The 27,442-nt window shown below is 39.8% G+C and overlaps 1 protein-coding gene across 2 annotated transcripts in view; it reads left to right on the plus strand.

Annotated features, from left to right (window-relative positions):
- The first annotated feature begins 471 nt into the window (after positions 1 to 471).
- Positions 472 to 27,442, plus strand: part of LOC106088486 (calcium-binding mitochondrial carrier protein Aralar1) — a 102,024-nt gene continuing 75,053 nt past the window's right edge. Inside the window, exon 1 of one of the 2 annotated variants that reach the window (XM_013254008.2) lies at positions 472 to 1,111. In XM_013254008.2, the coding sequence (XP_013109462.1) occupies positions 1,055 to 1,111 (57 nt within the window). In that variant the 5' untranslated portion in view covers positions 472 to 1,054. The remainder of the gene's footprint in view (positions 1,112 to 27,442) is intronic. The other variant, XM_013254011.2, reaches the window with a different exon arrangement.

Genomic DNA, 27,442 nt, shown 5'->3' on the forward strand with positions numbered 1-27,442 from the left:
TAGGGGTAAGGGGAGGGTCCGCCCCCCTTCCGATCTGAAAAAAATTATACATCCTATGTTTCCTTCCAGACATACTCACACAACCTGTTAAAATTTCAAGGTAATCTGATCAGTCATTTTTGAGTCTATACGGAACAAACAAACAAACCGACAAACAAACACAAATTAATTTTTATATAAAAGAATAGTGTCTTAAACCGATATAGTAAACGGAATAAAAAGATTAGTATACCGACCATCAAAAAGTGGTGGGCACAAAAGGCTTTCGGCAACACTGCCTTTGCACATTTTCCATATTCCAAGCCCAGATATATTAAGTCAAAGTTGTGAAACAAAGATAGAGAGAGAGAGAGAGTGAGGGTGAGAGTAGGTGACATTTCATTTCCATGAAATGGAGCTCCTATATTTTTTTCTCTTCTTATGCTGTGCTGTCAGTTCTTCGTGGTCGGTCGTCCAGTGCTGTTACAACAACGCAAAAATAATCCGATTCGATTTTAGTCGCGGAGTCAAACGTCAAACAAATTCCATCACAATTCCTTCGCATTCACGGGAAAAAAGCAAAATAAAAAAGTGCAGTGTATAAAAAAAAATCGAAAAAAGAGGAAGGAGAAAAATAAGCTGAAAATTTAATCCTCTACGAAAAAAAGGCAATTTAGGTGGCAAACAAAAAGGAAATCTAAGGGGATTTGCTCAACTAATCCCTTAAAGCCAAAGAGGGTACTTCTGCAGCCTTCTTCCCTAAAATCATTTGGCAAAGTGTGTGTTTAAGTGATTCCAAAGATAGAAAATTTTGATAGATAAACAGCTTAGCCACAATTTCTGTGCGACCAAGACAGGTGGAGAGAGGTGGTCAAGTGGCACTTCAACAAAATTGGAGAACTGAAATATAGTTGGGCAAATAAACAACTGACGAAAAACCCATATAAGCTCGACACTCGATTGGAAATCTAAGTGATAGCAAGATACCCTAGACTTTATTCCCACTTTTCAGCCTTCGAGTACAAGTGCGTCCAGCAGAGTAAAAAAAGCGGAACTCCAACTCATAAAAATTATAATGTTTAATAATTTTTGTCCAATTGATTGGATAATACAGCCAGTTCAATGTCAAGATGTAAGTAATGGTCAATATTTGAAGCAATATAGCAATTACGAAATACATATCTACAATATTCCTTCTTTTTATATTCTTATATTACCACTAACTCCTCCTTTGAATCCTATGCTACTTTTATCGTTTGTCTCCTCTTTTTAAGTTTGTTTTTATTACCCCTGGTCGTTTGTTTGTATTTTCCGTTTTCCTATTTCTATGTTGTTCTTTATCGATTTAATGGAGCTTCACCATAGCGTGAGAGAACTTTTGCAAAAGAAGGGGGGAGTATATGCGAGAGAGAGAGAGAGAGAGAGAGGTGTTATTTGACTGTTGTTCATTTGTTGTTATTCTCCTCGTGAAGCGGATTCCATGCAGGCATGTGTTAGCTTTGCACCAAATGAGAGTGTGTGTGTTCTTTTACTGTTGTTGATTCAAAAGGTCTGCCACTGCTATTGCTGCAATTGTCATTTTGTCTTTGGTTTTTATGGCAGTTTCAATTTGTTTACACTCTTAATTGCTCACTCTACCTACCATCTGTTGGAAGGTGATAGCACCACCTAGTTGACATTTGGTCTATTAAGTCATACTGGCAAAGAAATGCTTGGCTCCTGTAAATTGCCCCAAGGTTTACGAAAGACAAACAAAAATCTGCTACAAAGGATTTGGATTTTAGGCAACTCAAAGCTGGTAGGAGAACAAAGAAAATGGGTATAAAGGCAAATAGCAGTCTTGTAGAACGACTTTACTATTTATTAGTTTTATAGAAATAAGAGAAAAAGGTAGGCATGTAAGTAAATTGCAAAAAAAGATGAGGCTGTAAATGAAACATGAATTATTTGGAGAAAATACACTTTTCATAAACAAAAAACAGAAAAAAACGTAAGTGGAAAAATTCTGCCTTTAATCTTTACAGCAGAGCTTTAATAGCTCGTCTCTAAGAAGGGCATTTATTCGGTAGCTGTTTGCTGGCTGTAATTTTCGGCGAAAACGTATAAGTGAGTCTGATTGCAGACTGCCACTTAAACCTTACCCCGAAACTTGGTCCCGAATGGGGATATCAAATTCGTAATCTTCCAACAAATACGGTAAATATGCCTTATTCGGGGGATGTTTTAGTGGCGGACTGGGGGGGCTCCCACTTGTTCACAGAGGTGGATATCACATTCGTTTTATTCTTCATCTAAGTTCTGTATTGTGTTGATCGGCATATATAAAGGGTGATTTTTTAAGAGCTATATGAAAGTTTTTCGAAAAAACACCTAAAATGCAGAAAAATGCCTGAAATCTTTATTTAAATCGATAGTATCGGTCCATATAAAGGGTGATTTTTTTGAGGTTAGGATTTTCATGCATTAGTATTTGACAGATCACGTGGGATTTCAGACATGGTGTCAAAGAGAAAGATGCTCAGTATGCTTTGACATTTCATCATGAATAGACTTACTAACGAGCAACGCTTGCAAATCATTGAATTTTATTACCAAAATCAGTGTTCGGTTCGAAATGTGTTCAAATGTTGACAAATTTTGTTCAGCGATGAGGCTCATTTCTGGTTGAATGGCTACGTAAATAAGCAAAATTGCCGCATTTGGAGTGAAGAGCAACCAGAAGCCGTTCAAGAACTGCCCATGCATCCCGAAAAATGCACTGTTTGGTGTGGTTTGTACGCTGGTGGAATCATTGGACCGTATTTTTTCAAAGATGCTGTTGGACGCAACGTTACGGTGAATGAACACATTTCGAACCGAACACTGATTTTGGTAATAAAATTCAATGATTTGCAAGCGTTGCTCGTTAGTAAGTCTATTCATGATGAAATGTCAAAGCATACTGAGCATCTTTCTCTTTGACACCATGTCTGAAATCCCACGTGATCTGTCAAATACTAATGCATGAAAATCCTAACCTCAAAAAAATCACCCTTTATTTTAATGTTTGAAGACTTTTTCATAAAAATGTTGACCTTGACTGCGCCTCAAATGGTCCATCAGCTAAGTTAGATTTTGGCATTCTCTTTCCAACATTTCGGCCGGTATCTCACGAACAAATGATTCAATGTTGTCTTCCAATGCGTCAATTGAAGCGGTCTTGTCTGTATAGACATGAGCTTTATCATAGCCGCACAAGAAATAGTCCAAAAGGGTAAAATCGCACGATCTTGGCGGCGAATTGACCGGTCCCGAACGTGAAATAAAAGGTTCACCGGACTCGCCTCTTAATTAGTCCATTGTTACGCGTGTTGTGTGGCATGTGGCACTGTCCTGTTGAAATCACATGTCATGCAAGTCAAGCTCTTGCATTTCGAGTAAAAAAGTTGGATGTAATATCACGGTAGCGCTCATCATTCACAACTACGTTACGATTCGCATCATCTTTGAAGAAGTACGGACCAATGATGCCACCAGCCCATAAACCGCATCAAACTGTGATTTTTTTCTGGATGCATTGGAAGCTCTTGCAATGCTTCGGGCTGATCTTCACTCCAGATCTTGAGTGAAGCTTCATCGTAAAATAGAAGAAGAAGCGCGCGATGACCTTTCTTAACAGAGCACGCATTTTGATAGTAAAATTCAATAATTTTCAAGCGTTGTTCGTTTCATGGTTAAATTATAGACCAAACTGAAGATGTTTGACTGTGAAACAAAATACGAAACGTGCGTGAGCTGTTTAAACCAGTGTTGCCAAAAAGATAATAGCTTTAAATCACCCTTTAAAAGCTCGAAAAATCACCCTTTAAAGACGAAAAAGTTGCATATTTATTCCACAATCTATGTGTTATATTAAATTTTTCGTACGTATCACACGACGGACCCTCCTCCATAGTATGGGGTATACTAATTTCATCATTCCGTTTGTAACATCTCGAAATATTCGTCAAGACCTATGTATATCCCTGAACGTCATGACATTTCAATTCGACCTAAATTCGATCGATGTCCGTCCGTCTGTCGAAAGCATGCGAAGGAGTAAAGCTAGCCGCTTGAAATTTTGCATAAATACTGCTTATCAGTTGAGATTGTAAGTGGACAATATCGGTTGTTGTTTTGATATTGCTGCCATATAAACCGATCTTCTTGAGCCATTAGAGGCCGCAATTCTGATCCGATTTGGCTGAAATTTTGTTATGACTTCCAACAACTGTGCCAAGTATGGTTCAAATCGGTACATAACCTGATATAGCTGCCATATAAACCGATCTGGGATCTTGACTTCTTAAGCATCTAGAGGGTGCAATTCTTATCCCATGTGTCTGAAATTTTGTACAATGCCTTCTCCCATGGCCTTCAAAATATACGAGTTCAATATGGTCTGAATGGATTTATAGCTTGATACAGTTTCCATATAAACCGATTTTGAGCCCCCACAAGGCGCAATTCTTATCCGAATGGACTGAAATATTGCACAATGACTTCTACTATGGTCTTAAACATTCAATTCATTTATGGTCTTATCTGATCTGATTCTTATCTATTATTCTTTGTTTGCCAAAAAGGAGAGACCGCACAAAGAACTCGACAGATGCTATCCATGGTGGATGGTATATAAGATTCGGCCCTGCCGAACTTATCACGCGCATACTTGTTTAAATTACAAATGGCAAGTCTTATTGTATAATAGAAACTTGAGTACCATCCAATTAGCGTCGTGCAATGCTACACGCCAACCGAAGGCGCTTAAACCGAGCTTAATGAACAGTTTTATAGCCTGCTAGATGGTGCACTTTCACAAGCAAACCACAATGACCTGGTTATCCTAATGGGTGATTTCAAAGCCACTCGGCAATCAAAATGATGGTCTAGAACATGTTATGGGACGACAAGGAATGGAAGTGAAGAACGACATTGGTGAACTTCTCGTTGAAAAATGCTCGAATCGGAATTTGGCGATTGGTGGGTCAATTATTATTCATAAAGATTACGAGAAACATTATTGATGGCTCCAAAAACAGGCCTTCACGAGCAACACTTCCAGATCTATAATATATGCGTCAGCAAACGCTGAATTCATACCCTATCTGACGTAAGAACTAAGAGAAGCGCAGAAATCGGAAGCGATAATTTTCTTAAAGTGACTAAAATGTCTCTTAAAGACTTCGTCAATCATACGCAATCCTATAACAAAGATAAAGAAGTTTCAAATGATACGTTTTTTCGACCAAAGGTGTAAGCATTGATTTCAAAAACCTTCAGATACCCAGTCCATACTTGATAGACGATTGCTAGATTGGATGAGGCTGATGGGTACAGGAAACATACAGTATTCGTAATAAGCTTCGAAACTTTTTATTTATTTTTTTCCTAATGCAGTTTCCGACACTGGCATTCCTATTTGGTGGGCAGAAGTAGGAGTTGTCATATAAACCGATGATGAAACCAGTAAGGAAGGACAATAATCGGACGGAGCCGATTGTAGAATACCCTACACCTACCCAATAAGTACAATGTGGGAGCTATATCCAATTATTAACCAATTTTGATGGACCTCGGCGGATGCTTTCAGATCGGTTATTAAACAATCCGTGTTCAAATTTCGAGTCAATATGTTCAAACTGTAATAATTACGGTTGACAAATGACAACATTATTGTAAACTACCCAAAATCTGACGAACATATATATGGGAGCTATATCAAAATCAGAACCGATTTCGAGCAAACGTCTCTGATATTGAGGTACTCGTCGAGGAAAGCTTCGTGCAAAATTGTGGCAAGATTGGTGAATAAATGCGCTGGCAGTGGCTCTTGGAGTAAAAATCGGACGATATACACATATGACAGCTATATCTAAGTCTAGGCTGATTTCTAGGAAATTCACTAGTAATGTCGAAAGTCATATGAAAGGCCGAAAAACACGCATATACCAAATTTTAAGACGATCGGATGAAAATTGCGACCTGTACTTTGTACACAATTTACCATGGACAGACAGACGGACATAGATAATCGAATCAGAAAGTGATTCGGAGTCGATCGGTAAACTTATTAATGGGTCTATCTCTCTTCCTTCTGGGTGTTACAAACAAATGCAATTTGGTGCATTATACCCCGTACCTCAATAGTGGTGTAGGGTATAAAAAGGCTAGGGCTGCACGATAATTACATTGACATCGAAGTCTGCAACGGTGTCGACTGATAATATATTTGGTTTTGGTTTTTCGTGGTTTACCTCGTTATCGGAAATTTTTTTCTTTAAATGTGATAAGGATTGTGAATTTTCACCTCTGTAATGATGAAATAACACAATTTCATCTCTGTTTTCAACTACGACTAAAGGTTATACATGCGAGTACAAATTATCTTCCTTAATTAAATTATTTATACATTTAAAAATGTAACCATGAGATATCCTTCTCTTTATAAATATCAAATATCACTGAAACCACTTCTGGCACAAGCAATAACGGGAAAAAATCCACTTGATTGCCACAAACTCATTTATTTTTATTTCCACAATACTCGTGTGATGTTGTTGTTCCTTCGCCATCATATATCATGTCCATAAATACAAGCAAACGAAGAAGACGAACTTGTATTCTTTTATTATCATTTCCGTTTCGTTCTACTCTCTTTGGTCTACTTGACATTTGAAGATATATGCGAAGGTGAGAGTATGTGTATGAGTGGATGTGTGTGCATGTTTTATTATTTTATTTTGTTTCGAACTGCCGGAAGAAGAGAACTCTCACACACACACACACACACAGTTGTAGTGATACAATTAAGTATGACTCGAACTCTGCTGCTGTACCTGTGCATGAGGTGAAACAACCAACCGTAACCTTGTAGATGTTTGTCGTACAAGTGTTTGTAGTACTACAAATTCCATCTACTACTTTCAGGGATATTCAGAAAGGACATACTGTTGTGTTGTTTTCTTCTTGCCATCAATGGTGGCATATTAATACTAATTTCCGCAAGTGGCTGCTACTAAAAGATCTATTAATATAAATTTTAAGGTAGGATAATACGTTTAATGAGAGTTCTAATTAAATTTAATAAGGTTTCATAATAATAAGGCTAAAGACCTCCGTTGCGCATAGGTTAGTAGGTTAAAAGGTTACTGAACACCTGGGATCAATTGCTGGTGAGGCCTATCAATGCTGATGACATTTACGTAGGTACTTCATCATTTTATAACTTCTCTAATAAAAAAATGTAACACACACAGGCCTATAAATAGTAGGTCCCTAATCATTGAACTCAAACCCAAAACCTAAAATCCAGGGATCAGTCTATATGGCATCCCATCTTCCCCATATCTGGTGACGTGCATTAGCATCGCCTCCTACAATAAGGCTCTTCTTCCCCACAGAAGCGGCTTCAACCATCGACTTAAGGTTTGAAGGCGTCATCACTGAATCGATAACCATATATAGGCAAGGCAGCCAGTAATGAGACCTGTTTATTTCAAGGCTGGCTACTACTAAATCTTCAGTGCTTAGCGACGGAAGAAGAAAAACAATTAGAATACCCTTTGCAAGAATACAAGCTGTGTCTTCCATTCCCCGTACCCTTGAGAAGTTTAAATCCCGGAATTCTTAGTCGACGAACTATTCCTCCACACACCCATGGTTTCTAGATAAGAACCACGTCAAATACCCATGCCATCAGGAGGACATTTAGTTCCGCCGAAGCGGCCTCCCAATGGTGGAGATTTATATGTAGAAACCGGACCATAGTCAGGATTCAGAAGTATTGTGTTAGCCTCGTCTTTTGATTCCCCCAGGAGTTCATCCTCACATTATTCCTTAGATCTTGTCATGATGAGCTTCCATACGCATCCAGGGGCAGGTGAGAAAGCTGTGGAACCACTCTTTCTCAGGACACTGGACACTTGCGGTGTGGACAATTTTTCCTTACATGATTCACTAACTGCTGCTGTCAATGTACTTTTTCAGTTCCGTGCTTCCCCGCTGGCGCACAACTTGAGCCCAGTCCAACTTTGTGACCCACCCACACTGGGCTTGTCGGTTCCCGTTTCGATACCATCCTCTACTGTCTCGATTGTGGTAGAGGGATTTTCAGTCTCCTGCAATCCGCCAGACTTAGACTTTAGCGATGTGGTCGATAGTTCCTCAGGCAAGTGTTCAGCAACAACTGCTGAGTCGTCTTCTGATTCCCCAACCCCACCGCTTCTATAGACCTTCAGTTTCACCTTGTTGAATCCCTAGGATACAACCCCTTCAGACTTGTTGAGGTCTGTGAGAAAGCCGGAGTTTAGTACGAATATTGCATGTCTCCGGTCACCATTAGCCTCATCCAATCTACCAATCTTCCAGTGCGTGGTTGAAAGATTGGGATTACATTCCCTTAGTCTTCCAAGTATCGATTCAGGATTTGAGGGTATCCTTGATATTCAAGCATGCGCCATTGGTGGAGAAGGAATATCTTCCTTCTTGACTAAATCTAGTGCTGCACCTGACCAGATCTCACCAATCTTTTTTTAGCGCACAACAATACATTTCAATTGAGCGTTGATCTCCGAACGCAATCAGTCTGTATCGGCTCCGATACCAGCCTGCATCGTCACAAACTGGAGGAGACCCAGGAAATTCCGCAAGGACATCGGAGTATACTGATGACAGTCGATTGACTATCCCACTGCAATTATTCCTAGGTATGCAGCCCTGTTCTTCTCCCTTGTCGACAACGGCCATAACTTAAACTGTCCCTAGCGATATTAGCAAAGGTTTTTGGACCCATCTTACTGTTGATCGCCCTAGTTATTTTAGATTCCCTTAGTCTTCCAAGTATCGATTCAGGATTTGAGGGAATCCTTGATATTCAAGCATGTGCCATTGGTGGAGAAGGAATTTCTTCCTTCTTGACTAAATCTAGTGCTGCACCTGGCCAGATCTCACCAATCTTTTATAGCGCACAACGATACATTTCAATTGAGCGTTGATCTCCGAACGCAATCAGTCTGTATCGGCCCCGATACCAGCCTGCATCGTCACAAACTGGAGGAGACCCAGGAAATTCCGCAACATACTGATTTTCGGAGTATACTGCTGACAGTCCATTGCCTGTGTAGCGAATCCCTGAGCCCAATTTAGGGAGTCTCTCTATTAGTGAGAGATTTAGAATCATTCGCACCAAGCCTCTCAATAAACCTGAGAGAAGACGACCCGTCGTTCTATTATTCAAACCTCTTAAAGAGCGAGTTGGTTTGCCGGGAAAGGCCGATGGCCTAGGCAAATTACAGGCATGCGTCTGTCGGCTAGTGGAGCCTGGAGCAGCCGCTCCACCAGTCGAGGTTTCAGTGGCATGCTACGGTCTGATACCACCACCGCAGCTATTGGGTCTTTGAAGTCCATTTTAAGCCTACTCCCGGGCTCTAGATCTGCCGCTCCACTGGAAACAGACGCAGATCATCAACCGCCTAATGGATACCTCTATCGCAGTTATCCTTGAGAGACTTAAATTTTTCTTCCAAAAATAAAGACCTACTACGAGTTACAGGGAAATTCTTGAGGAATGAAATAAAAAAAGGTCCGCTCCACTCAACGGTTCAAAGAGTAGTCTAAATGTTTTTCTTCTTCCTTCGTTAAGCACTGAAGATTCAGTTGTATTCAGCCTTGAAAAAAATAGGTCTCGAATCCAGGCGAGAACATTCCCAAAAATTTTCGGTGGTGATTATCCCCTATACTGTTGCTAATGCTGGCGTGGTACTATGCCATGTAAAAACTTCTCTCCAAAGAGGGGCACGCCTTTTGGACATGGCTTTACAAAGGAGGTCCCTCATCATTGAGCTTAAACTTGAATCCGACAGCACTGATATGTGTGAAGTTTGCACCTGCTCCTTCATGGAATGTTCCTGAGCAAAATTACATTACATTTCAATATTTTATTGTATCGAGTTCCTTTATGCATATAAAAATTCTCTGAAATCCAGCAAATCATAGTTCCTGGAAATTTCTTTGACTATATTGTATAACATTTCAATTAAAATCGAACCTACTATCAAAATCACATTTTTTTTTTAATACCCTCCACCATAGGATGGGGGTATACTAATTTCGTCATTCTGTTTGCAACGCCTCGAAATAGGCATCTGAGACGCTATAAAGTATATACATTCTTGATCGTCATGACGTTTTAAGTCGATCTAGCCATGTCCGTCCGTCCGTCTGTCAGTCGAAAGCACGCTAACTTTCGAAGGAGTGAAGCTAGCCGCTTGAAATTTTGCACAAATACTTTTTATTAGTGCAGGCCGGTTGGGATTGTAAATGGGCCAAATCGGTCCATGTTTTCATATAGCTGCCATATAAACTGATCATGGGTCTTGACTTCTTGAGCCTCTAGAGGGCGCAAATCTCTTCCGATTTGACTGAAATTCTGCACGTGGTGTTTTGGTATAACTTACAACAAATGTTCTAAGTATGGTTGAAATAAGTTATTGTAACCTGCTTTAGGTGCCATATAAACCGATCTCGGAGTATGGTTGAAAAGGGTTTATAACCTGCTATAGCTGCCATATAAACCGATCTCGGGTCTTGACTTCTTCAGCTGTTAGTGGGCGCAATTTTTATCCGATTTGGCTGTAATTTTGCATGTGGTATTTTGGTATCACTTCCTACAACTGTGCTAAGTATGGTTCAAATCGGTTCATAACCTGGTATAGCTGCCATATAAACCGATATTGGATCTTGAGTTCTTGAGGCGCTAGAGGGCGCAGTTCTCATCCGATTTTGCTGAAATTTTGCATGAGGTGTGTTGTTATGTTATGATAACCTAATATAGCTGCCGTATAAACCGATCTGAGTTATTGATTTCTTGAGCCTCTAGAGGGCGAAATTCTAATCCGATCTGGCAGAAATTTTGTACAATGGCTTCTCCCATGCGTGTTCAATATGGTCTGAATCGATCTATAGCTTAATACAGCTCTCATATAAATCGATCTCCCGATTTTGCTTCTTGTTCATTATTCTTTGTTTGCCCAAAAAGAGATACCGCGCAAAGAACTCGATAAACGTGATCCATGGTGGAGGGCATATAAGATTCGGCTCGGCCGATTTTATTGTAGCACACTCTTACTTGTTTTTATTCATTCCATCATTGAAAAGTGTTTAATATTGCGTTTGCCACGTGCCCAAATCAAAATATTGTGAACTTTGAATATTTCTCGGAAATCGTAAGCGCCATCACAATTTCACCCTAGGCAAAATATTGTGGTGGAATTAATTTTTTCACAATCAGCAATATAGCCAACAAAAGCTGAATTTGATGGTTGATCTCACCCCCTTTCCCCATCAAACAATAGTGCCTTTTACGGCAAAGTCGTTAGCACCTCCTCAAATCCCCATCCATTTTATGGAATATCCTTTGGAGGAAAAGCCAATTTCACAATAGAAAATGTCTATGAACTATGGGACAAAGCCTGACAAGAGGCTCTTTTTGTTTCGCAGAAACAAGAAACGAGAGGGGAGAACAAAGTCATGACATGAATAAAGGACGAAATCAGAAAGGCTGGCATATAGACACCATCACTATCATTATTGCCATAGTAGTAGTACGACTAAGACTACAGTCGCTGTGGCAGTCGTCTTCGTCGTCGCTGTTGTTGTAATTCTCAACTTGTTCTTGTTGTTGATTCGTTTCTTTTATTAGCCATTATTGTAACGATGTTGTATTTATTTTTATCCTTATAACGTGGCATGGGGGGTTGGCTGAAGAATGGCTGATTTGAATTTGTGGATTTTATCGCCTAGCTCTTGTGAGGGAGGGAGGGAGAGATGGGTAAAAGTGAGCTGTTTAGTCCTTTACACAATGGCGAGGACTGCTTACATACACTGGTAATATGTTATTTTCACTCGACACTGCTAGTGAGAGATTTTAATAATACATGTGTCCCGATAGCATTTCAAAGTCAATGTCAAAATAAACAAGTAAAAGCGTGCTAAGTTCGGCCGGGCCGAATCTTATATACCCTCCACCATGGATCGCATTTGTCGAGTTCTTTTCCCGGCATCTCTTCTTAGGCAAAAAAGGATATAAGAAAAGGGTTGCTCTGCTATTAAAACGATATCAAGATATGGTGCGGTTCGGACCACAATTAAATTATATATTGGAGACCTGTGTAAAATTTCAGTCAATTCGTATAAGAATTGCGCCCATTGGGGCTCACGAAGTAAAATAGAGAGAACGATTTATATGGGGTCTGTATCGGGCTATAGACCGATTCAGACCATAATAAACGCGTTTGTTGATGGTCATGAGTGGATACATCGTACAAAATTTCAGGCATATCGGATAATAATTGCGACCTCTAGGGGTCAAGAAGTCAAGATCCCAGATCGGTTTATATGGCAGCTATATCAGGTTATGAACCGATTTGAACCTTATTTGACACAGTTGTTGAAAGTAAAAATAAAATACGTCATGCAAAATTTCAGCCAAATCGGATAGGAATTGAGCCCTCTAGAAGCTCAAGAAGTCAAATCCACAGATCTGTTTATATGACAGCTATATCAGGTTATAGACCGATTTGAACCATACTTGGCACAGCTGTTGGATATCATAACGAAATACTTCGTGCAAAAATTCATTCAAACCGGATAAGAATTGTGCCCTCTAGAGGCTCAAGAAGTCAAGACCCAAAATCGGTTTATATGGCAGCTATATCAGGTTATGGACCGATTTCAACCATACTTGGCACAGTTGTTGGGTATCATAACAAAACACGTCGTGCGAAATTCCATTCCAATCGGATAAGAATTGCGCCCTCTAGAGGCTCAAGAAGTCAAGACCCAAGATCGGTTTATATGGCAGCTATATCAGGTTATGAACCGATTTGAACCATACTTGGCACAGTTGTTGGATATAATAACAAAACACGTCGTGCAAAATTTCATTTCAATCGGATAAGAATTGCGCACTCTAGTGGCTCAAGAAGTCAAGACCCAAGATCGGTTTATATGGCAGCTATATCAGGTTACGGACCGATTTGTACCATACTTGGCACAGTTGTTGGATATCATAATAAAACACGTCGTGCAAAATTTCATTCTGATCGGATAAGAATTGCGCACTCTAAAAGCTCAAGAAGTCAAGACCCAAGATCGGTTTATATGACAGCTATATCAGGTTTTGGACCGATTTGAACTATACTTGGCACAGTTGTTGGATATCATAACAAAACACGTCGTGCAAAATTTCATTCCAATCGGATAAGAATTGCGCATGCTAGAGACTCAAGAAGTCAAGACCCAAGATCGGTTTATATGGCAGCTATATCAAAACATGGACCGATATGCCCCATTTGCAATACCAACCGACCTACACTAATAAGAAGTATTTGTGCAAAATTTTAAGCGGTTAGCTTTACTCCTTCGGAAGTTAGCGTGCTTTCGACAGACAGACGGACGGACGGACGGACAGACGGACGGACATGGCTAGATCGACATAAAATGTCACGACGATCAAGAATATATATACTTTATGGGGTCTCAGTGGAATATTTCGAGTAGTTACAAACAGAATGACGAAATTAGTATACCCCCCATCTTATGGTGGAGGGTATAAAAATTATGGATTTTTATATGTAAAGGACACATGAAATGAGACACATAATGGAAAAAAGCCTGTTGGTCGTCGTCATCATTCTGGTGATAGGGGTAATTCAAGTGTTAGTTATTATTGCATAGTTGTAAAATATTGGGTTGACCAAAAAGTAATTGCGGATTTTTCATATAGTCGGCGTTGACAAATTTTTTCACAGCTTGTGACTCTGTAATTGCATTCTTTCTTCTGTCAGTTATCAGCTGTTACTTTTAGCTTGCTTTAGAAAAAAAGTGTTCAAAAAGTATATTTGATTAAATTTCATTCCAAGTTTTATTAAAAATGCATTTACTTTCTTTTATAAAATCCGCAATTACTTTTTGGGCAACCCAATAGTACATGTGGAAGAGCCTAGAAGAAAACTATTATAATTACGTGGTTAAGTGATAAATTGTGGTACAATATTCTTTTTTTGACCTTTTCCAACGATAATCAGGCAGATTTTAATAAGATTTTATTTTATATTAGGTTAAGTAAGGTTAGGTTGAAAAGAGGGTGCAGATATTAATCTGGTAATCGGTTTGTGCGCTCTAAAAACTAAAAAGTAACCTCTAAAAAGAAAATTTTAAGTTAGGAATTCAGTAGCACGGAATTCCTAACTTAAAATTTTCTTACAAAATCCTTACAAAATCCTTAATTGTTTTCAATGCCACTCCCCCCAAGGTGGTTCATGTCTGATATTGTGTCTCCACCTAAGTACCGGTATCTGTTGGACGCGAAAGCCGGGCAATGACAAAGGAAATGCTCCAACGTCTCATCATCTTCCCCGCATGCCCTACACATGCAATCACTTGCCGCACCGATTTTATATAAATGAGTTCGTAGTCCTATGTGTCCCGTTGTGATACCAACAGCTATACTGACCTCCGTCTTGCTTCCTTTCAGTAATAGCCTCGTCTTCTTACGATCTGCATCCCCCCGTAGGATTTTCGCCGTCCTACCGACCATTTCGCTGTTCCACAATGTTGGATGCGCATTCGTCGCCCAATACCTTAACTCGGACTGCGTCGACCTGAAAGGCTTCGGGTTAACCAAGTTTATTGACGGCAGTCCAACGCCAAATCGTCTGCCCTTTCATCTTTACTCCGTTATGGCCCGGCAACCAAACGATACGGATTTTCCCATCCTCAGAGAAGGCGTTAATATCCTTCTTACACTGCAAAACTGTTCGTGGCCTTACCGTCCAGGTTGTTATTGCCCCTATGGCAATTTTACTGTCGGTAAAGATGTTCAGACTCGACGTCCTCGCTATACCACACCACTTCACGCATTCCGTGATCGCCCGGATCTCCGCTTGCAGGACCGTATTATGGTCAGGCAGTCTGAAACAGATGTCAGTGCCTGGGTTTTCAATGTAAACCCCCAGGCCCAATCTGTCCTCTAGCTTTGATCCATCCGTGTAACATGATCTTCCAGATGGCACTACTAGGGTTCCGTCAATCCAAGACTGTGACGATGGGAGCAGTGCGTTGCACTCGACTTCAAGGTTCATCTCAGGTATCCGATCGGAAACCTCTCCACTTTCTTCCGGGTTTCCTATCGTCGCCTCGTTTATAACGCGATGGTATGAGCTGTTCCCATCCTCAAACCATTCTCCTATCGCCTTAAGTCTTATAGCCGTAGGGGCTGCCTCACACTTAATCTGTATGTCAATGGGTCGGATATCTAGAATAGTCTCCAGTGCCCTAGTGGGCGTGGTCCTCATCGCTCCGCCTATGCCAAGACAACATGTTCTCTGAACCTGTTGTATAGTCCTTATGCTGCACTTTTTCTCCATAGCAGTCCACCAAACCACTGAGGCATAAATAAGTATTGGTCTAATCACGCTTCTGTAGAGCCAGTGAACTATCCCTGGATTCAGGCCCCATATCGAGCCTACGGCTCGTCTAAATAGTATCCAACATCTGTGAGCCTTTTCGGTACGCTCCTGAATGTGACACTTCCAATTCAGTTTCCTGTCCAAGATCACACCTAAGTATTTGACCTTGTCCAATACCGAAATTGGTCTATTGAGGAAACGTGGTGTGCCAAATTGGCCCACCTTCGTCTTCCTCGTGAAGAAGCAGGTTTCAATCTTTTCTGGGTTACCATTGAGACCTCCGGGTCTAGCCCAGTCATATGCCATATGCAAGACCTTTTCGGCCCTGCATAGCTGGTTCGGATCCTTACCTCTAAGAAGCATCGTGTTTAAATCCCTCCTTAGTCAGCATCATAAATGCCCCCTGTGGCGTGCCTTATGCCATTTTCTCCCTTATATTAATGTCATGGGACCCGTAATTTATCCACCTGTTCCTTAGCATATGGTTTATCCAGTCTCTAAGGACCCGGTACACCTGGTACTGTGTCGGTCCGCACATTGTTAAACAGTTGATGTCAATGCACCACCAATGTATACGTCTCGGCATCGAAGGATTCTTCTATTTTATGCACAACCGACCTTCCCTTGACATGGACATGCTGTTTGTAGTTGAACAGTTCGCTGGATGTCCTACTCTTTATAATGGTATCCACAATACGTTCCATGGTTTTGAGTAGAAAGGACGTAAGGCTTATAGATCTGTAGGTCTTTGGTGTCGCATAACTTGCTTTGCCGTGCTTGGGTATAAATGCCACCCTTGCCTCCTGTCAGGCTTTCGGTGTATATCCAAGTCTTAGGCACGCTGTGACCAGATGAGGCGCCGGATAGTCGGCCTCCTTTTGTAGTAACGCTGGAAATATTCCATCAGGTCCGGGTGACTTAAATGGTTTGAAGCTCCTCAAGGCTTCCTTGGCCATAAACTCCGTTATGGTTAACCTTCGCTCAACCTCATTATTCAAAAGTTCCGGTGTTTTCGTGAGTCCCGTCGTATCCTGTGTCCGTTGTCTCTGCTCTCACTCCCATGTCGTCTACTAAGGTTTCAGTTTGGACATGGATTTTTGAGAAAAACTTTTTCATCTAGGCGGCGTCATTGATCGCAGAAAAGCTTCCAGGAAGCACGTTTTGACGCTCTGGTAATTTTGTTGTAATTCTTGAGCCGTGTGTAATACACATACTTCCGTTTTTTTTTCGAAGTGCTCTGTTATAAGGTCTGCGGTCTTCTTTCCCAATATTGCGAATATCTCGGTCATCCAGGGTGTTTCTGTGGCTGATTTCCTTTCTCGAAGACGTAAACTATCTTCGAAAGACCCTACTAGTTCAGTTGTAATTCTGTTGACATTGTCGTCAATCCCTTCTATGATTGGACATTCTAAACTATTTTGCCCAAATCTTATTCTGAGTAGTCTTCCGAATTTTGACCAGTTAGTTTTCAACTTATTACGAAAGCTTAACTGATTCGGCGCTGGTCGTGCTATTCTAAACCTAAGGTAGGGATGGTCTGACAAGGAATCCTGAAACTCATCGATTAGATTTTCCGAACATATTGTCACATCTAAAACCTCCTCCCTAATCCTATTAACAAAGGTAGCGGTGTTACCAATATTATGTGTTATTAGGTCATTAGTATTCAAGAATTCTGCCAGGGCTTGGCCCCGCTTATTAAAGTTGGTACTACCCCACGAAATGTGGTGAGAGTTCGTATCGCACCCTATTAGTACCTCATATCCTGTAAGTTTTGCTTTCCTCATCAACTGCGGTGTCAGAGAGTCGAAAGGCAGATAAAATGATGTCAGGTATGCTTCACCATCTATCTGTCTCATCACTGCTGCATCCAACGTTGATAACTCTGGGAGAAATTCATAATTCAAATTTTTATGACAAATAACGCAGGTCCTCGGCCGAGTACCAGTGTTAGCACAGAATAATTGAGTCGTCCTGAAGCAAGGCAATGTGAATCTTGCCCTTGCTGATTTTCTCCATTAGAGCGTGAGTGTCTTTATATTGGGTTGCCCAAAAAGTAATTGCGGATTTTTTAAAAGAAAGTAAATGCATTTTTAATAAAACTTAGAATGAACTTTAGTCATATATACTTTTTTATACTTTTTTTCTAAAGCAAGCTAAAAGTAACAGCTGATAACTGACAGAAGAAAGAATGCAATTACAGAGTCACAAGCTGTGAACAAATTTGTCAACGCCGACTATATGAAAAATCCGCAATCACTATTTGGGCAACCCAATACATAATTTAAATTTTTATGACAAATAACGCAGGTTCCCGCCCGAGTACCTTAGCACAGAATAATTTATAGTTTATATGGTTCAGTCCAGAAACTTTTTCCGAGTCGTCTTGAAGTAAGGCAATGTGAATGTTGCTCTTGCTGATTTTCTCCATCAGAGTGTCCTTATAATACTGAAGTATAAATTCCGGTTACCGAAGTAATTGTAGTAACCAAAGTTCTTAATGAGAAAAATGTACTCGCAGTACTTGTAAAAGTACTGGAAAGTTTAGCCTTCTCAAGCTGTTTTTGCTCATAGACTCAATCTCCTCAATAAGTTTGGTCAGATTTCTGTGCGGTGTGCTTCACAAGGAAAGAACTTAGGTTTAATTGTGTTGGAGATGTACAATGCAGGACCTTTTTCAGTAGGGTTTTTAATGTCGATAGCCACAAGGAGGTCTTAAGGGAGAAGTGCGATACTGAAGAACGCCGTCGCTCAGAGGTAAGCATGTCCGCCTATGGCGCTAAATGCCTGGGTTCGAATCCTGGCGAGAATATCAGAAAAATTTTCAGTTGTGGTTAATACCTCCTTATACCGGCGACATTTGTGAGGTAATATGCCAGGTAAAATTTTCTCTCCAAAGAGGTTTCGCACTGTGGCATGCCGTTCGGACGCGGCTTTAAACAGTAGGCTCCGTATCATTGAGCTTAAACTTGAATCATACAACACTCATTGATATGTGAGAAGTTTGCCCCTATTCGTTAACGGAATGTTCATGGGCAAATTTGCATTTGCCATATCGGCATGTATGCCTGGTAAGGACAGCCATCTTCAGTGTTTAAGTTATGTACACCAAGCTCTTTTATAGATAAAGAGGGGACCTCTGGAACCTGAAGAAGATTAGCTTTCTCATCCAAAGTGCCCAAGACCTTCTTCTTTTCACACACGTTACTTATCACACATTTCTGACTGGGACTGGGTGCGATTAGTGGCTGTCGCATAGAAAATTGAAAGCTGCGTGTTGAAAGTAATATTCGTCCTTGCTTGCTTGTTGGCGCATTGCAATGAAATCATTGTTTATTTGTTTTGAAATTGGGTTCAATCAACTTTTATACGAATTTATATAAATGACCATCCATTATATTAGAGACTATCACCGACTGACTGACAGATAGACTGACTGCTTGCCTAAAATACGCCTCAAACTATATATAGAAATGACCTTTGTGCTGGGGAAATGGCAAAATAGTAATAAATCCTTCATTGTCCTAAAAACGACTGTTGCGGGAGGGATATTGAAAACATGTTTCCTTGAAATAGTTTTATTCTACTTATATTTTTTTTTTTGGTTGGGTGGAAATTAAAGCGAAATCTCCGTCCAACACCAATTACCTTTACTCACGCAATGATGGGGTGGTTCTTTTAGCTTTCCCTTTCTCTTAAAAACCGTGGCAAAGAATGAGCAAACGGAAGATGACTACTATAAACGTAGACCTTCGTGTTTGTTTATTTTGGCAAAATCACCATAATGTTGATGTACAAATCGGTATCAATGATACGCACAAATGCTGTTGGGATAGTTTTGTTAACTCCCCTGGGGGAAAATCTGAAAAAAGCTATAACATTAAACAAACCTCAATATTCTCTATACGTTTAAGGGTATATAATTAAGATGTATTATGGCCTTTTTTTATTACATTTTGAAGAACTTTAATGTTCATATGTTGTAAAGAAGTTGGAAGTCAACAGAATACCACATGAAAAAGTTCAGCCATATTTTTTATTATTCACTAAAGAAGTTAAATCGGGGGATCGGTTTATATGACAGCTATATCTGTTCCTCAGTAGAATGTTCATGGGCAAAATTTGCATTTGCATATCAAAACATGGTTCGGTTGGGCTCATTTACAATATCAGACGATCTTCACAATCCGGAAGTATTTGCCACAGTTTTAAGAGCCTGCAACAACTCCTTCGAAAGCTTCAGACGGAAATGTCCTAATCGACTTAGATTGTCAAGACTATCAATAGAATGTAAATATTTTGTGAGATCTCAGATAAATAGTGCATTAGGCTATTAACGGAATAACGAAGATAGTACGCTCCTATATTCGAGGGAATAAAAAAGGATAGTGAATTTGTATAAGAAATATTTAGTTTATAACAAATAACAGGATTCTAGGTTCGGTAGGGTCGAATCTTATATACCCTCCACTATGGATCGCTTTTGTCAAGTTCTTTGAATTACTCTTTCACATATATATAAGCTATATGAAGTTATTGAACGATATGGACCGTATTTGTCATGCCGTACCAGTCATAGCAAAATATCACCTCGAAAATTTCAGGCAAATTGAATATTAATTGCATTCTTAAGAGGCTCAGAAAGTCAAATTAGGAGATCGGTTTTGATGGCAGCTATATCAGGTTATTAAGCGATTCATACTTGGCATAGTTTTTGGAAGTCATACCAAAATGACATATGCAAAATTTCAGCTAAATTGGATAAGAATTGCGCCGTCTAGGACTCAAGAAGTCAAATCAGGAGATTGGTTTATATGGCAGCTATATCAGGATATGGACTGATTTAGACCATACTGAACACAATTGTTGGAAGTCATAACAAAACACCTCACGCAAAATTTCAGCCAAATCGGATAAGACCTGCGCCCTCTAGAAGCCCAAGATCGGTTTATATGGCAGCCGACCTACACTAATAAGAAACATTTGTGCAAAATTTCAAGCGCCTAGCTTTACTCTTTCGAAAGTTAGTGTGCTTTCGACAAACAGACAGACGGACATGGCTAGATCGACCATCTTCATGACGATCAAGAGTATATATCCTTTTGTGGTCTTAGACCAATATTTGGAGGTGTTACGAACGGAATTCTGAAATTAGTATACCCCCATCCTTTGGTGGAGGGTATAATAAATTAAATCTCAGTAAAGAAGATAATATGTTAAACAAGTAAAAAAACGTTAAGTTCGGCTGGGCCGAACTTTGGATACCCACCACTTCGGGTATATATGTAAACCACCTTTTGTAATAATTCGGTGAAAAAAACATAACTTATGCCCCCATAGCAGCTTTATTGAAATATGGTCCGATTTGGATCAAATTCGACTCGAATATTGAAAGGTGTAATAAGTACAAGTTATTGTTCAATTATGTAGAACAAAATATTGGTATTTGTGGTAGCCATAAATAAAAGACCGATATAAAGACCGATCTGAACCATAAACGACACGAATGTCGAAAAGCCTAACATAAGTTACTGTGTCAAATCGGATTATAAATGTGAATTCAATGGGCCTAAGACCTTAAATCTAGAGATCGGTCTATATGGCAGCTATATCTAAATCTGTACCGATCTGTAATTTATTCCAGGAAGATGACGAGGGACCTAACCTAACTCACTGTCGCACATTACGGCGACATTGCATAATAAATGCGCCTTTTATGGGCCCAAAACTTTAAATCGAGAGATCGGTCTATATGGCAGCTATATTCAAATCTGGACCGATTTGGGCCAAATTGAAAAAGGAAGTCGAAGAACCCAACATGACTCACGGTATCAAATTTCAGCGAGATCTAATAATAAATGCACCTTTTGTGGGCCCAAAACCCTAAATCGAGAGATCGGTCTATACGGCAGCTATATTCAAATCTGGGCCAAATTGAAGAAGGATATCGACTGGCCCAACACAACTCACTGTCCCAAATTTTGACAAAATCGGACAATAAATGCGCCTTTAATGGGCCCAAGACCCTAAATCGAGAGATCGGTCTATATGGCAGCTACATCCAAATCTGGACCGATTTGGGCCATATTGAAGAAGGATGTCGAAGAACCTAACATAACTCACGATCTCAAATTTCGGCGAGATCTGATAGTAAATGCACCTTTTATGGACAGAAAGCCTTAAATCGAGAGATCGGTCTATATGGCAGCTATATCGAAATCTGAACCGATCTGGGCCAAATTTAAGAGGGATTTCGAAGGGCCTAACGCAACTCACTGTCCCAAATTTCGGCGAGATCTGATAATAAATGTACCTTTTGTGGGCCCAAAGCTTTAAATCGAGAGATCGGTCTAAATGGCAGCTATATCCAAATCTGAACCGTTCTCGGCCAAATTGAAGAAGGATGTCGAGGGACCTAACACAACTCACTGTCCCAAATTTCGGCCAAATCGGACAATCAATGTGCTTTTTATGGGCCCAAAACCTTAAATCGGTAGATCGGTCTATATGGCAGCTATAGCCAAATCTGGACCGATCTGGGCCAAATTGCAGAATGATTTCAAGGGGCCTGACACAACTCACAGACCCAAATTTCTGCAAAATCGGATAATAAATGTGGGTTTTATGGGCCTAATACCCTTAATCGGCGGATCGGTGTATATGGGGGCTATATCAAGAGATAGTCCGATATATCCCATCTTCGAACTTAACCTGCTTATGGACAAAAAAAAAGAATCTGTGCAAAGTTTCAGCTCAATATTTCTATATTTAAAGACTGTAGCGTGATTTCAACAGATAGACGGACAGACGGACGGACATGGCTAGATCGTTTTCGATTTTTACGCTGATCAAGAATAAATATACATTATAGGGTCGGAATGGATATATCGATGTGTTGCAAACGGAATGACAAAATGAATATACCTCATCCTTCGGTGGTGGGTTTAAAAATAACTTAAAAGGGCTATGTATCCTTAACTCATTAACCTAACCCACCCACCACCATAGAATAGGGGATATATTCATTTGGTCAATCCATTTGCAACTTATTGAAATATCCATTTCCGACTCTATAAAGTATATATATTTCGGATCGTCGTAAAATTCTAGGGTGATTTAACGATGTCCGTGTGTCTGTCCGTCCGTCTGTTGTAATCACTCTACTGCCTTCATAAATTGAGATATTAAGCTGAAATTTGGTACAGAAACGTCATTGCACACAGGTTAAATACTTGAACGGGCCAAATCGGACCATATTTGGGTATAGTTGCCATATTGACCGATCTGCCGATAAAGGGTGTAAAGCCTATAAAATCTGTATTTAATACCCGATTTCACTGAAATTTGAAAAAAAATTAGTTGTTTTAAGACTCCCGACATCCAACTCAAATATGCTTTAGATTGGACTATATTTAGATATGGCTACCATATAGACCGATCTGCCGGTTGAGGGTCTGAAGCCCATAAAATCTGCATTTATTACACGATTTCGTTGAATTTTCAAAAAGTGAGTTGTTTCAAGCCTCCCGACATCCGACTCAAATATGCTTTAGATCGGACTACATTTAGATATAGCTGCCATATAAACCGATCTGCAGATAAAGGGTCTAAAACCCCTAAAGGCTTTGTTTATTAACCGATTTCTTAGCGTCTTGAGCGTAAACTTCAATAATTCGGTTTCATATTCATTTATAGGCTGACCAAGTCAGCATACTCTTTATCGATTTTTCTAGAAGTGTCACCTATTGCTCGTTTTCGTTGACCCATTACATAGATATAATCAGTTTAGTCGTGCAGCATATATTGTTTGTTAATGTTGTAGTACATCTTCGGTTCGTATAACATTCTCAAACAGAATGTTATAAAAATATCATACTGACTGACTCCTTGCCTAAAAACTCGTTTGGTAGTGACTGACTAGGAAAGGTTCTTTTCTACTACAACTGATGATGTAGTGGCAATTTATGCCATTCCTCAAAGACTTCAAGCTTTGTCCAACTCAGAAAATGCTTCAAATAACTTGGATCGTATGGAACTGTCGAAAGTAGTCTTCAAAGTCGCCAAATAAATGGATGGTTCCGAACTGTCTCTTTTGGGTCTTTTGCAGAATCTGTCGTATTGTGAATTTTCAGTCATTGGTGAATTTTACAGGGCTACGCAAATAGGGCCAAGTTATCTCTTCGATATCAATAATACGTAGCTTGCGACTATAAAGAGACAAAATCATGAATACTCTTTATTCTCCTCTTTATTCTTTTTCACTGCGCATAGTATGCTGAGTTTTCTGTCATCTGCAAATTTGGCCATGAACATTCCGTTACTGAGTACTGTCCTATTCAAGTTTAAGCTCATTGATAAGGGACCTTTCTCCCTTCTATATCCAAGTCTGAAATTTTGGAGAAATTTTAACTTGGCGTAGTACCTCACAAATGTCGCCAGCATTAGGTGGGGATAACCACCGCTGAAAATTTTTGTCTGTTCTCAACAGGATTCGAACCCAGTCGTTTAGCGTCAAAGGCTGACAGGCTAACCTTTGCGCTGCGGTTCTAGAAATCTAGTCCCAATATAAATCCTTATGAGGCTCCTGAGGTTACTTGTATACATTTCGGGCCGAAGATTTTATAGTTAATCACCAATCTATCGTTTAGGTAGTCTTTTATCATCGTCCCTAAGTACCTAGACGTTAAGGTTATGGCAATACCATAAAATCCATTTAATAAAACTGTTGTTTTATTTCTTTATCTTTTTGAAATTTCTCTTAAGATTATCTTTAAACTTCCTACATGGATACGGAAACTTCTTGCTTTGGCATACTCTGTGATATATGTAAGAACAACTGTCATTAAATAAATTTACAAACGCTAGTAGTATGTGTATTCACTTTTCCGTACTTCTGTTTTGGCGCCTCCAGCGACCTTGACTATGACAAATAAACGTCTGCAAATTTCTTCCACGCGCCAAAATGAAATGTTTGGTAGCTCAAAAGAAATATTTGCAGCATGACATATTTGAGGGTCGGTCGGTAGTCTTGTGTTGTTCCTTTAGCCTATTGGGCTTATCGGTTTGTGTGTGTGTGTGTTGGCACATAAGTTACGATATGTGCTGCGCCTTTAGTACACTAGACGAACGAAATAATTGATAGAGTTTTGGGGATGTGGAATTAGATAAGAATAAAATGTCCTCACATAAAAAAAGACCAAAAAATTATTTATTTTATGGGAATAATCTATATTGGAAATTAATTGACTAAGTCGGTTGCATGGGTTTAGAAGCTACCTTTTGTCGCAATATTGTGATATCTAAGTTTAAGTTATGTGTCTTCGAATCCGATGTTAATGGCTTGCTTTAGTTAACTTTTTCCTATATGTATCGGGTTTTTCAAAAAAAGCATTTTTTGTCACGCACCCCCATAGGAGGTCGCTCTACCTTTTCTCTGGAGTGGCAATTGATGCTGGCGGGCGCTGGCTGCTGACGGTTGAGCTCTGACTGTGGCTCAGTGGATGGGGCGCGGTTCTTTGCTAACACCTATTGCCAAAAAGGAGGGACAAAAAAAACTAAACTCAAGCAGCTTGTGGATGGACAAATACAGCGGGTACGTAAACACTTGGAAATTAAACACATAGGACAATATCGGTTCGCTGGCATGCCAGTCTTTCATGGCATGCCTCGGCCTAACCCTCCCCAAACCATGGTACTCCCGTGGCCCACTAAATCGGAGTACCCCAAAATTGGTTGTGGTAATCAATGAAATTCTTTATTTCTGTTGAAAGGACGTTCGATGGCAATATGTATGGAACTCGATTTATTTTGCACGTCCATCACGGACACGTTTACAGTAGTCCAGACGCTGAACCCAATTTTTGGCGGTTTTCAAGTATAAATAGGCCGATACTGCTGCAATTTCGCATTCGACATTTGCAAGAAGTTCATAAATCGATGTTGCCTTGTTGGCATAGATCATAGACTTGACGTAGCCCACAGGAAATAGTCTAACGGCATCAAATCGCACTCCCAAATCCCTTTAATTTTAGCCCCATATTGCCATGGTCGGTAAATATGACCCGTTTGGAGGGTGTTTTAGGGATGGGGCGTCCACAGGCACTTTGGCCAGAAAATAAATATCAAATTCGTTCTTTATTTCCAAATACCGTTGATTTGAGCTCCATATTGCCATAGTCGGAAATTCAGTTCAGTTTACTTGGCTCTGAAACTGGATATCAAATCCGTTTTCTACTCTCAAATACCTTTTATTTGAGACCCATATTGTCAAAAATTAACCTATTTGGCACATTTTAGGAGGAAAAGCGTCACCTAGACTTGAACGCAAATTTTAATGCCTTATTCGTTATCTACACCCAAATACGTTTCATTTGAGTCCCATATAGCCATGGTCGACTGATATGCCCATTTGGGGGTATTTGGGGGTGGACATTACTTGGACATAATTTTTAATGCCATATTTGTTACCAAATATGGGCATATCAGCCGACCATTTGGCTCAAATAAAAGGTATTTGGGTGTAGATAACGAATAAGGTATTAAAATTTGTGTAATGGATAGTGGTTGGTATGTGTTGCTTCCTTTGCATCTTCGATCATTTAGCCCGTCTCGAAAGAGAAACAAACAAAAATTTTAAAATTTAATGATCTCCCCCTAACAAGCAAAAAACTTGAAAAATTAAAAATTTGCGTTCATGTCTGGGTGACTTGCCGAATACTTTTCATTTGAGTCCCATATTGACATGGACGTCGAATATATCTGTTGAGAGGAATTTTGGGCTTGGGGCGGACCGCTGCGTACCTAAATTTTAAGGCGATATTCCTTTTCTAGTCTCCAATACCTTTAATTTGATACCCATATTGTGCCTATTGGCCAACTTTTGACCTAGAGTGGTGTTGTTGAGGTATGAGGGAGGGTCCGCCCCCTAATCTGATATCAAAAAATTATATAGCTTGCGTTCCCTTGAAGAAAATCGATTCAGCCGTTTTTGAGTCTACTGAACAAACTAACAAACCGAGTACCATATAATCATAATTGGTTAATATGCTCATTTGGGCCGTTTTCGGGGTGTTTGTGCGACCCCCTATACTTCAATCCGATTTTGTGTTTCAGATTCGTAATCTACTCCCGAATACCTTTCATTTGAGACCCATACTTATATGATATTCCAATTTGTCTGCTTGGGGGAGATTTGGGGTTAAGGGGAGTTTCTGGGTAATTGGAACCAATTTTTAAAACCATATTCGCCTTCTACCCTTGAATACCTTTCATTTGATACCCATATTGTCATTATCGGTCGACTTTTGATGTTGGGTGGTGTTTTTGGGGTAATGGAGATGGGTCCACCCTTCTGATATCAACAAACTATAAAGCATGTTCCTCCCTCCTGCCCATATCTGCAATCTTCTCCAGAATACCTTTCGATCGAGCGGTTAAATCCGGATTTAAAGAGCAGTGTAAACGGGTTTTTAGACCAGTTTGATCTTCTTAGCCTCTGGAAGGCGCAATTACTGTCATATTTGCCTGAAATTTTGAACTTGGTATTTTTCATGACTTCCGAATACCATGACAAGTACAGTCCTTATCTTCATAGAGCTCCTATATATTTGAAAAGGTCACTCAAAGAATTTATACCATGCGGTCCATGGTTGAGGGGGGTATTTAAGATTCGGTCCGCCCGAAGTAAACGCGCTTTGACTTGTTTCCCCTATTTGGTTACCATTTTCTGTAGCTCCGTGTAGTTTTTGGTCATAAAAGAAAGCGCTCACAAACACAGCTCACGTGTTTTTTTTTTCATTCACCGCCCTCAAATAGTTTTGTGATTTTGTTTGTGTTCTTGTCATTCTGCTTGAGTATGCTCTTTGTTTTGATTATATCATCCATCCAGAATGCTTTTGTTTGGCATTTTATCGCCTTAAGTTCTTTACATTTCCTTCGCTCAACATTTAAGCGTTTAGTTAACATTTCAAAGCAAT

Source organism: Stomoxys calcitrans, chromosome 2 (genome assembly GCF_963082655.1).
Source record: "Stomoxys calcitrans chromosome 2, idStoCalc2.1, whole genome shotgun sequence".
Lineage (NCBI taxonomy): Eukaryota > Metazoa > Arthropoda > Insecta > Diptera > Muscidae > Stomoxys > Stomoxys calcitrans.